The 15,068-nt window shown below is 38.8% G+C and overlaps 1 protein-coding gene across 1 annotated transcript; it reads left to right on the top strand.

Annotated features, from left to right (window-relative positions):
- Positions 1–1,257: 1,257 nt before the first annotated feature.
- On the top strand, positions 1,258–6,475 carry ncbp2 (nuclear cap binding protein subunit 2). Its single transcript, XM_046049787.1, has 5 exons — positions 1,258–1,416; positions 1,737–1,823; positions 3,751–3,845; positions 4,274–4,412; positions 5,883–6,475. Exons 1-5 carry the CDS (start codon positions 1,342–1,344, stop codon positions 5,979–5,981), a joined length of 495 nt encoding a protein of 164 aa, XP_045905743.1. The 5' UTR covers positions 1,258–1,341; the 3' UTR covers positions 5,982–6,475.
- Positions 6,476–15,068: the final 8,593 nt, after the last annotated feature.

Raw genomic sequence — 15,068 nt, 5'->3', positions numbered from 1 at the left:
TTTTCCTTGTCTTCACTTACTATATGTGTATTTTATGGATCTTAGCTGTAACAAATGCCCCATGACTGTGGAACAGTTTCAGTAAGTATGTCTTGTATATATGCTGTAGACATATAGTTGGGTTATAGTGCAATCTATAAAGCACTATGCTAATACTTTTAACAGTAATCTATGAAGTCTGATTTAGGAGCTGAAATATTCTTGTAATTATACACTATAAATGTACTATAATACTTAATCACAAGGTTTCTCAACCTACAGTTTTGCATGCTCTTAGGTGCAAATTATGTTTGAAAAAGACCAGTTTTTGGCATGTGGTCTTAATCAGAGTCGGACACGTGTATTAAAAGCAGAGTAAATGTAAATGCTCCGTATTTGTATAGCGCCTTTCTAGTCTTTTTGACGACTCATAGTGCTTTTACACTACATTGCATTCACCATTCACTCACATTCATACACTGGTGGAACAGCCACCAGGAGTAATTCAGGGTTCAGTATCTTGCCCAAGGACACTTCGACATGCAGCCCGGAGGAGCCGGGAAGAACCGTCAACCTTCCGATTGACAGGCAACCCACTCTACTTCCTGAGCCACAGCCACCCCAAAACAACAAAAGACACAACAAATGTAGGCTATACATTTGCACCTTTTTTTTTATTCCTTAATGTAATATACAGTACAACAACACCAAAAAACAACAAAAAATCATTCTGCCCCACCATCCCGTCATGGGTCTGGGACAGGCCAGAGAATCTCGTCATCCACCTCCTTTCCGGTGTCCTTGTCCTCTTCCTTCACATCACTCTGTATCCATTGTTCCAAAACTGAATGAACTGATTCGGGACCTTTTATCTGTCTATTGAAGCTTCTGATAGGTGTGTGATCAATGACTCCTTGTGTTTCCACCGGGGTAGTTGTGTGCTGCTCAAGCTTTGGTGACTTAACAATATTGAATGTTAGGGCTTTCTTCATGACTACATGGTACACTGTCATGGTGCAAAAAGACATGAAGGAATTTATGTATAACGTGAGAGTTTGCAGTGAAAACAGGGAATGATATTTATATTTTGGGGAAATGGGTGTGCTTTTTGATAAATGGCGATATGGTGTTAAAATGTTAGTTCAAAAGCCTGTTTATAGTAAAGCAATAGAGAAAAACATGTGAGTACACGTTTTGCTAGGTTTTGTCGGGGCTGAACTCGGCCCTGTTGTTTGTAGCAACACGTTCCACTCGGAGTTCTTCAAAGGACGGACACACGAAGCGGAACGTACGTCATCGCGTTTCCGCAATGCTAACAGTCGAGTAGCTGCAGACCGCCAACTTACAAGCGATTGCTCCACGATGACTGCTAAATTAAACGCTTTGAATAGTGATTCTTACATCGACGTTAGTCAATACAGAGACCAACATTTTAAGGTAAGTTGGGAAATATTCGTAAGGAGCGCCAGTACCTGAGGGTTTTTTAACGTTAACGTAACGGTTTATCTTGTTAGCTAACACAGTCAACAACCGTTAGCATCTCGTGCTTTTGTGTTGATCGATTTAGTAACTTTACATTTAAAGACCTCATGGTTTCTTCCCCTTTTTACCATCATAAAATCAGCGTATCTAACAGTTTCAGCCGCAGCAGTAGCAGCAGGATACCGGTTTAACGTTACCTTACCACTGTAAGCTACAGTAAAGAAACCAGTGTCCTTAACTTCCTGAGTGGTGCTTATTGTTGTTTGTGTTTTCAGGGTAACCGCTATGATCAGGAGAAGCTGCTGAAGCAGAGCCACACTTTGTACGTTGGGAATCTCTCCTTCTATACCACTGAGGAGCAGGTAGGATACACTGGCACTATTATTATAAAGTACGTTATCAATTATAGAGCCCTGCACTAAGTTCTTTGGAAGTTGCTTTTACTCTAATCATATTTTTTATGACAAGAAGATGAAAGAAGTAGCTTTGGCTTTCTAAAACATCTTTTGTTTGCTTCTTGTGGTCTGTGACTTTATTTTCAGATCCCCAAAGCCGTTATTAGGCATTGGCCGGTATGAGATTTTGACTGTATGATAACCTTAAGCAAAAATATCACGGTTTCTGGTATTATTATTGCTCTAAAATGTGTTATTTTTAAATTTCTGTGTTTAAAAAAAACAAAAACATCAACTTGTTTTCAGTGAACACAATATATTTTATTTAAGCAATAACATATACTGCTGCTGCTAAGAAAAGCAAGACACTTAACCCCTAGTTGCTCCAGAGGCGTGGGCAATTGTAAGTCGCTTTGGATAAAAGCGTCAGTTAAATGAATAAATGTAACTTGAGGTATGAAAATAGCTGATGTTAGTTAGGTAATTAGCCATGTTATCTTCCTCTGTAGCAGGCCAATAGTATTTATTTCACCAGTGCTAATTACGCTAACTCTTTGCTTGTTGCAAATGTTCATTTCAAGATAATGTTTAATTTAATTTACTAAAGAGTGTCCTAAATGTATGCTGTCTGTAGATGATAAATAAATCAAATTCTTCACACCAGTTGATGGGTTCCTATACCACACAACAACTTCTGTAGTTAGAGTGCTGCAAGAAAGTCAGACCTGCATACACAACAACAGGCCATCATGACTGCACAAAACAGACCCACTCAATGCTGAACCAGAACCAAAGACAACATCATAAAAAACAGGCTGCATTATCATCTCTAATTCCAAATTTTTATTTTGAAATAATAATAATGATAATAATAAAGCAGTAGTCATTCATTGTTGGGGAATTGGGAATTGTTGGGTCTACGGTCTACACCTGTTCTATATGAACAGTGCAATGACATGACTTTTGTTATGAATTGGCACTACATAAATAAACCCGAAACTGAAGACATTTGAAATAACAAACCTGGATTTTAACAGGTAAAACTCCTGAATTCCAGAGTGAAAACAAATGCTATGCTTTTTGTAAAAACACTCACAAAAGACTTGAAATTAAAATTAAATTAATAAACTCTATATTGATGTCAAAATGTATCTCTACCAAAACTAATACTCAGTTTCATTGCTTATGCCTAAGCACCAGTGTTAACTAACAATTACATAAAATATGAAATGACGGTGATAATAAAATGATAGGGTGAACTGTCAGATAGCTAACAGCAGATAGCTTATTTTAAGTAAAAGAAATACGAAACTCTGAAGGTAGGAGAGTTAAGTGTATTAAACAAGCTAGATGGCTAAATACTGACATTAACCTGCAGTGTCTCTATTCGAGTGTGATGCACTGAGTGGAGCAGCAGCAGCTGCGAGTGATGCAGCCAGACAAGACTTTCAACTAACGTCAATGTTAGGAGATGATGGTATGGTCCATTTTAGGGGTGTCTGAAATTGTATTTCAAGATTCTTAATTATAAGGTATAAATACAGGAAATGTATTGAAATATTTACAATCAAGAAAGACCTCCCTGAACCCCTCGTAATTCAAACCATGCTCTCTACCTTGTACACAATCTGCGGGATTCCTGCACTTGCCGTCTGTTATGAGACAAAAAACAGCTCATATCGCAGCAACGGTATAAAATAAAATTTTTGTGGTTTTGAAACTTTTTCATACCATGGGATACCTTGAAACCAGTACCCGGTCCATGCCTAGCCGTTAGTGAGTTGTCATGGGAGTTTTGAGTGTCGTATAGTGTTTAGTTTCAAACTATTTTTTTTATTAGTGTTTCATGAAGTAGTCTTCTAATGCTTCTGTTATTTTTGTGACTGATAAACAGGTACACGAGCTATTTTCTAAAAGTGGAGACGTCAAGCGTATCATCATTGGTCTGGATAAAGTCAAGAAGACAGCCTGCGGATTCTGCTTTGTAGAGTATCCTTTTATATATGAAACCTTACTTACATGCATTCACCTACATGCACAGCAAACACACCTTGGTACCGAATCCACAATCTGTCTGTCTGGTGACTGGTAACAAACTAACAGCATTGTAGAGATTTAACAGTATGAAAATTTCATATCACGATTTTAGTGAACAAAATTCAAACAGGCTTAAAATGTTCTAAAAGTACTTATACACTTCACTAAGTTTCATATTGAAAAGCACAAACAAAATTAGCAGCACTATATACTGTTTGCATAAATAAATAAAACATTATTAACATAGCCAATACCTTATGTAAATGGTTATGAAATTGTTACCGGTTTAATCATCATTGTTATGAGCTCAAGTTTTACCACTGTCGCATTACGTGTGCATGTTGTGCAAGTTTAGGAGACCTTAACCCCCGCTGTACCAGATACTACACCCGTACAGGCGCAGAAAATGCCATGCGCTTCATTAATGGCACACGGCTGGACGACCGTATCATCAGGACAGACTGGGACGCCGGCTTCAAGGAGGGGCGGCAGTATGGCCGTGGCAAATCTGGAGGACAGGTGAGGATCCTGACTCCTGTTTGTTATGAGTACTTGGGATAATGATCTGTACAGAAATAGAACTTTTTGTTTAAAGAGTAAGTTATAGAATAACAAATAGTCATATTACCCCACAGATCATAGTACTTCATTCAAACTCAACAGAAAAAATAACTCACTAAAATTGTCTAGGTTATTCTTCCCACTGTTCCAACAATCCCCAACTCTCAATTGATTGATATAAACCCTTTTATTCAGAGTTAAACGTGAAAATATTCTGGCTCTATATGCTAGCTCCCTGCTGCCTCGCTGATGTTCGACCTCCTTTTCATTCCTCTCCTGATATTTTCACGTCTAACTCTGTTAATGCCGAGTTACATGTAATGCAGTTATGTCACTGTCTGGGTATATCGTAGCCAGTGTCAACATTACACAGTTTGTCCACATGTGGGCACTGGTAACTTGATTATTCAACCTTAAGGTATCTCAGTAGCAGGTAAAAAAAACAAATAAGCGATATGTAACAGGTTCTGGATTTGTTTTTATAAAGGACTATATGCCTTTTATATTGTTATATATTTTTTTTAAACTCCTAAATATTGATATCAGCCTTATAAATCCAGTATCGGTCAGGCTATAATCTGAAGCAGTTTGATTAATTTCACAAACATTTATGAATTTACAGATATTTGTTAATTTGCTTTCATTTCAGTGTTTTTAATATCCCATTGTCTGAATGCATTTTCCAGTTCAGAAGGAAACACTGAATGCTTATATAAACAGCTTTTAAAAATCCATACTTAAACTGTAGCTTACATTAAAAGCAAGCCAGGTAGGTTGTATTGTATAAAAGATTTAAAAAAAATACTGTTTGGCAGTGGTTCTTAAAATAGTGGAACCAGCAGATTCCCCACCAAAATGGGGAACACCTAACTAATGATTTGATTGTAAATCACTGTTGCAATATTCTTCTGGGTGGCTGTTCAGGGTCTCCTGCCCAACTGTTTTGTCTGTCCTTGATATTGGAAAAAGTTTTGGATTCTCTGCGATAGTGTATTTTGGAAAACAATATAAAACACAGCATACCTCAGCCAATACTGAAATGACCTTTTAAAAAATCAATACTCTATCATTACATTTTAATACACCAGTGTGATATTTAGAAAGTGATATAACTTCCAAAATAAATCATGCACGATTAACCACAGCCTTTGTAGAGACAGCATTATTATTGCATGTCATTTGAGAAATTTGTATACTATGCTGTCAACAGATATAGCCTATGTAATTATGTCCATTTCTGTTGTACAAAGTGAGCTGAGAGTGTAAATAAGGAAACATAAATACTAATTGGCTTATTGTTAGGGGGTAATGCAGAAAAAGCTTTTTTCCCCCCAGAATATAATTTTAGGTTGAGACCCCTACACTGAAATAATGAAACATGTGTATTAACCTGGGTTCTCTGGCTCTGCGTTTTTGTGTCTTGTTTAGGTGAGAGATGAGTACAGGCAGGACTACGACCCAGCTAGAGGCGGCTATGGTAAGCTGGCCCAGCAGCATCGACCCACAGAGGCACGCAATACATTTTAGATTGAACCACACTCAGCCTGGATTACACAGATCCCCAGCCTCAGTCTTCGACCGGGATTGATTCTCCAACAATGCCACAACTTTCCACCACAGATAGTTTGTTGCAGTGTTAACCATGAAACACTCTACAGCGGGTCTGCATGGACCGCAGAAATCAGCAGCTGGTTTTTATTTCTTTTGGAGGCTTGTTTTCTGTTCTGACCACCTCCTGTGACTTCCACACCTGTTTCCAGTCTACATGGTAGCTCAGCCCAAACCCCAAAGTTACTGCGTGATATTTAGTGATGTTTTCGTTATCCTGCGTATAGAAATACCAGACATTTCCCTACAGGCTGGAAAGGCTCTGATAGCATGTAGTAACTGGGTTTAAAGACAAAATGATCTGATGAACTAATCGGAAGGAAGAATTCTGTTATTGTCTGTTTTCCACAGGTGAAACTTTGTGTCCCTAATTGTGTATAACTTTTCAAATAAAGATTTTTTTCAACATTTTAGAGAAGTGATATTTCTCCCTAATCACAATTTTGTTATGGTGTGGCGAAACAGTAAACACTGTTTTCTTAGAAAAAAACCTACATATTACATAAATACATATCCTTCTGTGTAGCAAATAAAGCAAAAAAGAGTGTTTATATAGTATAGCTTAAACTGATTTATTTTGGCCACTTGCAGGCAGTGGAAGCAAGTTGTAAACACAGCAGTGACATCACCTTTTGAGCTGAATGTTGCTGATTTACACATCCACAAGACACAGAGCAATGGTATCACTAATTTGGAGTTGTTTGCAGACACCTGGTGAATTTTAAGGTTAATATTTGCTCTCCTTTTAGTTACATTTGGGTCTTCACGAAGTCTTGAGGAATTTATCTGGCTCTGTAGCAGCCAGATACATGTTATGTTCATAAGCTAGATACTGTGTTGTGTGCTAGCCAAGAAACATGCAGTGGCTTTTGAGACTGTAGCAGCTGGAAATGACATTAAAACATTTATTTAAAAACAAAAAGTTGAGGGTTGTAAAACCAAAACAGCAAGCTGGGAGAACTGCAGAATCCAGTGATACTTAGTTTGTCACTACAAGTCACTCCTTTCATATTACACAGTCATTTTATCCTTTTTTATATAAAATATTGACTATAGCAGCGTAAACTGTAAAGTTGGACACTAAATCAATTGATAGAAAAGATATCTATCTTTATACTATGTGAGGGTACTGGTAGTGGTTTGACATCCTTGAAGGGTGAAGCAGTTGTCAGGGGAAACCTTCTTCCATAGTCAAAGATGTGATGAATCAATTCTTTATACGTGGCCACAGAGAGAAAGATCATGGTTCTTTCTTGACATGTAGTCTCCCTCTCCTTAAATACACTCGAGTACAACAACAAATGGCAAATCACATCTGGAGTATTAACATACACTCAATGGCTCTTCCTGAGCTGACACAAAGAATCAGCTTTATTGCCAGGTATGTGTACACATAAGAGGAATTTGACCCTGGACTGCGCAATGCTCACAATGTGCTTACTATTACAATAACACAATAATACAGTAATAAAATCAAACACAGGCTACAGTATAGAGAACACATATGCACACTATAAACAAAAACAAAATAGACAGATTGAGAGCAGAGTGCAAAGGATGCAGGAGTAAATTATTACCATTATTATGTACATGTCGGAGGTGGATGCTGTTTGTGGTATGTATGTATGCTTGTGGGAAGAAACTGTTCCTGAGTCTGTTGGTTTTGGCGTACAGTGCTCTGTAGCACCTACCAGAGGGGAGAAGTTGGAACAGGTTGTGTCCGGGGTGAGATGGATCTGCAGTGATGTTTCCTGCCCGTTTCCTGACTCTGGAAATGTATAAGCCCTGAATGGAGGGCAGGTTGCAAATGTATAAAGCAGCAGAGATGTCCCCCTACTCATCCTTTGGTCTGTGTTAAAATCTCACCTACATGCCAGCAGACTTTTATTGTAGATCAGGATCTTTTGATTGGTAATCACTGTGACCAAGACTTATTTCTCAGAGTTAAATATAATGAGTCCTAATAATCTGTAACCTAAAATTTATTTCTCTCTACTTAAAGGATTACTTTGCCAGTGTTATGTTTTCCTCCTAATCTATGTAAGCAATTAATTTCTAGTCCTGTAGCCAATTGTTTATTCCAGAGAAGCCATGCAATAGCTTTATGTTTAGTGGTATACAGATGCATGTAGACTCCTTTAATATATGGGCTTGTCCAGGATTTGAACCTGAGACTAAGGGTGCTCCGATCGATCGGTTACCGATCTTAATCGGCCGATAATGGCTTTAACTAATTTGATCGGTGGTCGCTAAAAAGGCCGATAAGAAAAGCCGTTCAGATGATGCAATACTCGCCAGACAAATTTTCAAGGGCAGCTAAAATGTTTCACTATGCTGTGTGAGCGGTTTTCAAAGCTAGCTAGCACCAAAGTCCTTCTCAGACAAGAAGGGATTAACGCGCCCACATAATCAATTACAATTAGAGTTGAGCAGAATTCAGACAAGTGGAGCAAAATGCAGGAGCGATCATGTGAAACTGTCGCGGCTGTGCTCATCTCACTCACACGCCACCCGCAACCGGAGTTTAACAGACACATCAGGCAGAGAGAGAGAGACTGATCCTTCAGTGTGAGTTTCCTGATGCAAAGAGCAGCGCCACTCAATCACCTGACTGAGTCTCTCTCTCTGTTTTCGTTACAAAAACGGAGACCTTTTGCTACGTTTCCGCCTCCCGTCCAGATTAAAACGGTGAATCAGAAAACGCTGCTGACCCGATGGACAAAACAGAGGACTTTATAAAACGATGACACACACTCACATTTGGCTTTGTGAGTCGGTCTTATCAGTCATGCAAAGCAAAAACACGATGCTACTTACAGAGTTTTAGTTTTGGTATTTTTATTAAAATATAAGTAATGTGTAAATAACACTTAACAGTTAGCCAACTGTGCATGTCGCTGTATTTACTTTGCGACAACTCCCAGTCTGTTTTCCGCCGCCGTCTCTCGTACTTCCGTGTTACTTTCAGTAACAGTTCCACATAAATGCAAAAAAAAAAGAAAAAAGCCTGGTGTGGTTCTTGGTCTGTATTAATTTCATCTTTCGCTAAATCGTCTGCTACTGCGGAGTAGACCATCTGCTTCATGTTTACACTGGCACGCGCATGCGCAGTGTAGCTACCTGAACGGCCACTAGATGTGTGTTTTCAGTCCAAATATAGACAGAGATCAACTCTGATACGCAGCTGAAACGCTGCTGCGGACGGAGAAGATCGTTTTCGTTATTAAAAACGTAGTAGTGTGGATGTAGCCTCACATTACCCCACTCCTCTCTACTCCTCACATGCCAACCCTCCCGTTTCCCCCGAGATTCTCGCCGTATTTTTCTCACCCGTTAAATGTTTCCCCGTAAATCTCCCGTATATTTAACCTTTATGAAATCAAATAAAAACCTGGCCATATTTAGAGTGTTTGCTATTCTCTCCTCTGTTAAAGTCGGTGGCAGCATGTAAAATATGTAGACTGTGCTTCCTGCACAAGGATTAAAAATGAAAACAATCCACTGAAAGCCTATAGCCTACTAATGGAAAACCATATGAAATTAGAATGAATATAGTAGCCTATGTAATATTAACAACTGACTGTATAATATGGAATTTACATTGTAGCCTATTCTTATTTTTTAAATTGTCCTTATTTTCAAATCTCACTGAAGGCAGTTATGACTCCTCTCTGTAGCCCTTCTCCCTCTCTCTACTCCTCTCTCTGCTCCTCTCTCTCCCCCCTAAAACCCACAGAACCTGCCTGAGCTTTCCAGAACAAAAAGCAGCTACTTCAGAGTTTATCATCGACTCACGATGCCTGTGCTCCTTTATCTCCTAAATATTTTGGCTACAGTCTTTTTTGTTGCAGTTTTTATGGTTGTAGTAAATTTATAAAGATGCTGTTCGTTCTGTTTTTGTAGTTTATTCCACAGTAAAGCTATATTTGTAAAGCTATAAGATGTTCACAGTAACCAGGCAAAGGCTGCTATGGTTTAAGTCTCTAACACAGATTGAGTGGAATTTGTTGCCCATGTTTCCTGGCAATAAAATAAACAATTGTCATTTCATGAAACTTTATCATCTGTTAACTGTAACACTTAATACATTGTTTTTAGGACCAATTAAATAAATATATAGTATACTGTATAATGCTACATGATAAATAAAAAGGCTCCAAATAGACCCAGTGATCGGTATCGGCCGATACGGCTTTCAGCGATCGGTGATGAGCCCAAAAATTCCTGATCGGAGCACCTCTACACGGGACCTCTCGCACCCAAAGCAAGAATCATACCCCTAGACCAACAAGCCCTTAATTGTGAAGACAGCTTTCTCTGCAATTGATTATTTTGAAAAGATGCCTACGTTAGAGTCAACTGGGGCAAATTTGCTGTCTTGCATAACAGTTAACATAACAGCAATTTTCCAAAAATCAATCCAAAAAAGTTCATTTTATTGCTCATTAATGTACACTCAGGACCCCATCTTGACAGAAAAAAAACAGAAATGTATAAATTTTTGCAGATTAAGAAAGAAAAACTGAAATATCACATAGTCTTAAGTATTCAGACCCTTTACTCAGTATTGAGTAGAAGCACCCTTTTGAGCTAGTACAACCATGAGTCTTCTTGAGAATGATGCAACAAGTTTTTCACACCTGGATTTGGGTATCCTCTGCCATTCTTCCTTGCAGATCCTCTCCAGTTCCGTCAGGTTAGATGGTGAACGTTGGTGGACAGCCATATTCAGGTCTCTCCAGAGATGCTCATTTGGGTTTAGGTCAGGGCTCTGGCTGGGCCAGCCAAGAATGGTCACAGTCGTTTCAAAGCCACTCCTTTATTATTTTAGCTGTGTGCTTAGGGTCATTGTCTTGTTGGAAGGTAAACCTTCGGCCCAGTCTGAGGTCCAGAGCACTCTGGATGAGGTTTTCGTCCAGGATATCCCTGTACTTGGCCGCATTCATCTTTCCCTCGATTGCAACCAGTCGTCCTGTCCCTGCAGCTGAAAAACACCCCCACAGCATGATGCTGCCACCACCATGCTTCACTGTTGAGACTGTATTGGACAGGTGATGAGCAGTGCCTGGTTTTCTCCACACATACCGCTTAGAATTAATGGCAAAAAGTTCAATCTTGGTCTCATCAGACCAGAGAATCTTATTTCTCATAGTCTGGGAGTCCTTCGTGTGTTTTTTTGGCAAACTATGCGGGCTTTCATATGTCTTGCACTGAGGAGAGGCTTCCGTCGGGCCACTCTGCCATAAAGCCCTGACTGGTGGAGTGCTGCACTGACAGTTGACTTTGTGGAACTTTCTCCCATCTCCCTACTGCATCTCTGGAGCTTCTTCCATTTGAGGATTATGGAGGCCACTGTGCTCTTAGGAACCTTGAGTGCTGCAGAAATTGTTTTGTAACCTTGGCTAGATCTGTGCCTTGCCACAATTCTGTCTCTGAGCTCCTTGGGCAGTTCCTTTGCTCTGTGAGCTGTAATGTCTTATATAGACAGGTGTGTGCCTATCCTAATCAAGTCCAATCAGTTTAATTACACACAGCAGGACTCCAATGAAGGAGTAGAACCATCTCAAGGAGGATCAGAAGAAATGTACAGCATGTGAATTAAATATGAGTGTCACAGCAAAGGGTCTGAATACTAAATTTGCAAAAATGTCTCAATTTCTGTTTTTTTCTGTCAAGATGGGGTGCTGAGTGTACATTAATGAGAAATAAAATGAACTTTTTTGATTTTTGGAAAATGGCTGCAATGAAACAAAGAGTGAAAAATTTAAAGGGGTCTGAATACTTTCCGTACCCACTGTACATGCGAGTGGTCTCAATCCTCTGAGCTTACTGGGCAAAAATGCTCTTTTCAGGATGGCGAGCCATGCCATCAGCAGCCTGAGGTATGTGGGTGTTGAAGAACTAAGTATCTAAGCGGTGGAGACAACAAACATGAAATATTTTGAAGAATTTGACATAAAACCCTGAAAAATAATAAAAATGTTATTCCCTTAATTCCCTCTTTAATGATGTGTTTCCCTTGGTGCTAAGACATATAGTTCACTTACTGATTTTTTCCTTTTTGTGTATAATTTTTTTACATTGTATTAAATTGTTTTTTTCATTTATCATGCGGCTGTCATTTTGTAGGGCAGTCAAAACATTGCATCAATAAAAACATTTTGGGGTCATGCAAAGTTCAGTGTACAGACAACCTCTCCTTTTTCTCTACAGCCAAGTAATTACCCTGTTCTTCATACAGAATTGAAATTATACTGGTGGTCAGTTTACTGAGCAGCTGGTGAGGGCTCCGTTCCTAGACAATCCTCACTCCACTTGTAATAAAGAACATGGTATCTTGGCAGTTTAGCTTTTTAGCAGTCAGCTGGTCGCTTATCACAAAGTGAGTTGTAGTAGTGAAGCGAGGAGCAGAGCAGAATACTAAGCAGTTGAAATTGCGTCGGGCACATTCTTGCATTATATCCCACCACTAATTTCTGCCATCAGCTACTACACTGTGTTATTAATCACATCCTCTCAAGCAGATTTTGAAAATGAACACAAGATGGCAGAAGAGGAGGTGGAGTTCCTTGGAATAATTAGGGACAGAGAGATGTGACAACACTCAACTTTGGGGCTCATAGTTCTCACTGTGATGAGACAGAAAAATCTTCTATGAGCCTGTTTGTAACTTTACTGGCATCAGAAGCATTAACACAAAAACTTAGAAAGAAAGAGGTCACCTGGGATTTTAACCCAATACCTCTTGCATCTGAAGCAATAATCATTCCATTACCAACAAGCCCTTTCAGTTGGGGGTTTTTCATGTCCTCTAGAGAAGCAGCAATTCCCAACCACGGGTACTGTTCCTGGGCACATGGGAAGACTGTAGACTAGCAACTAATTAGGAAAAATATTTATTGTGATTTCATAATGAATGTTATTTTCTTATAAGATTACAAATTGGTGTGACGCTTATCTTAAGAAAATGTATTGTCACAATATTGCTGACTGCACAGTAAATACACACCTGAGTCATTTGTGGACCTTATTCCACGAATTGCTAGTGAGAGTGCATGATAAGGAATTAGCAAGCAGGCAGAAAAGTCAGTTAGACAATGTTAAAGTGATTGCTAAATAGTTTACATAGTTAGATAAAAGTAATTTATAATAGTTAAAATAATTAGCTAAACATAATGGGGAAACACTTGGAACAATATAGTTTATTGCTTATTTCTGTTTACCATTTGTGATTGTTGTATATTGTCTGCTATGTAAGTGGGTTGCAAACTGCAAACGTCATTTTACAACCCTGTTGTAATATGATGATTAAATCTATCTCGTACCATGTACCTTGAGAAACAGTTGAAATAGCTAGCTAAGTAATAAAAATGCCATTCAAATAAACCTTAACTAGGTGGAATAAACAAGTGGAATAATTATCTAAAAGTAATGTAAAGGATAAACAGTTGGAATAATTAGCTAAATGCACAAGATAAAAACAGCTAAAACTAATGGATGGTAAAAGTTCCAGCTTACAAGTGGTATTAGTTGTCATGCAAACTCGACCAAACCAACCTAAACATTAGTTCAATTGTATATAGAGAAAAAAAATCCACATTGATGTAGTACAACTTGACATCCTCTCTCAAAATCAATTGAAACTAACTAATTTGCAGCATGATGGATGGATGGGGTCAATGAAGGGCTATACTTGATATCATCCGACTGGGCTGTGGGGGGTACATAAGACAGAGATTACTAGAACTAGAACATACAGGATGCAGAGATTTAAAGGTAAAAGCAGGCAGAACTTTAGGACAACGTTTCTTTTGCACATCCGTATTAAAATCTCTTTTCAGGAGGAAATGATGTACACTGTGGATGGGTCTTTGAACAGAAGGAGCTGTGGCCTCAACTGCTGAAAGGATTGGAAAAGGATTTAATTCTGTCCTCACGAACCTGTTCATGATCCACAAAAAGCTCTATACATCCCTATATGTGTATTTGCCATTTTGTGTGAGCCTGGAGATTTATCCATTTCCATGCTTCTGCAGCAAAAAGAGGTGAAGCTCATTGGGACCCCAAGTGTGCCCCACATTATACGGTTCTTGCAGATTTACAACAGTAGCTGTTATCATAGCCCGGTTCAAAAAGTCAAGTTCAAATGGGGTCAAGTGAGAATTAGACAGTGCCATGGCCAGACCCAGAATTAATGAGACATTATGCTAATGAGAGGGCTGTTTGAAAATATGGAAAGAAATACCTCAAAATCCCCTGCTTTGTCTCACTGAGAAACTCATTACTAAGGCAGCTTGTCATTGGCTGGTCACAGATGATGCAGTTAGATAATGATCCACCATTACAATGAAGAACAACAGCTCTCAACACCAGCCTTCAGCATAGTGACATTAATTCATAATAAAGGGTGCTTCATGGACAAGCAGATTTAACACACCAGCCTCCAAAATCTTGTGGAAAGCCTTCACAGAAGAGGAAAGCTGCAGGGTAGGAAGTTTTGGAACAAGAGTTTCCTTTGCTTATTGGCCATTTAGTGCTTTTTGCACTTTTGGCCATATAGTGTACATATTTTAGATTTGATATCTGATATTGCATATGCTTTATATGCAACAACCCTCACATCTAAATCACATCAGTACTTTTGGGACTGGAGAATCAGGGTGACAGACTGTTGGCAGCCATGCAATCATTTGCATTCATTCATTCAGTTTATTTAACTCCCTGGATGAAACAGTGTTTGTACAGATTCCCAAGTAAAACAAATGAGAGAGGATGTTATTCTTAAAGGAAAAAATGCCGTTTTCATTATTGTGCACAGTATGTCTTTAGTCACAATTCACATTTTTAACTGTCACCAGCTTCAATTTTAAGTGTTAGGGGACAATAAGATAATTATGCTTTCTGCTTTCTCAACTACTAAATTATTTCCACAATTAAAAAAGAACACTGAATGTATAATTAGTATGGGGGGGGGGGTATAAATTAGCAGGAAGGAGTGAGCTACTG

Source organism: Micropterus dolomieu, linkage group LG05 (genome assembly GCF_021292245.1).
Source record: "Micropterus dolomieu isolate WLL.071019.BEF.003 ecotype Adirondacks linkage group LG05, ASM2129224v1, whole genome shotgun sequence".
Taxonomy (NCBI): Eukaryota; Metazoa; Chordata; class Actinopteri; order Centrarchiformes; family Centrarchidae; genus Micropterus; species Micropterus dolomieu.
Note: the sequence above shows the minus strand (reverse complement) of the source record. Positions and strands in the feature narration are given on the sequence as shown.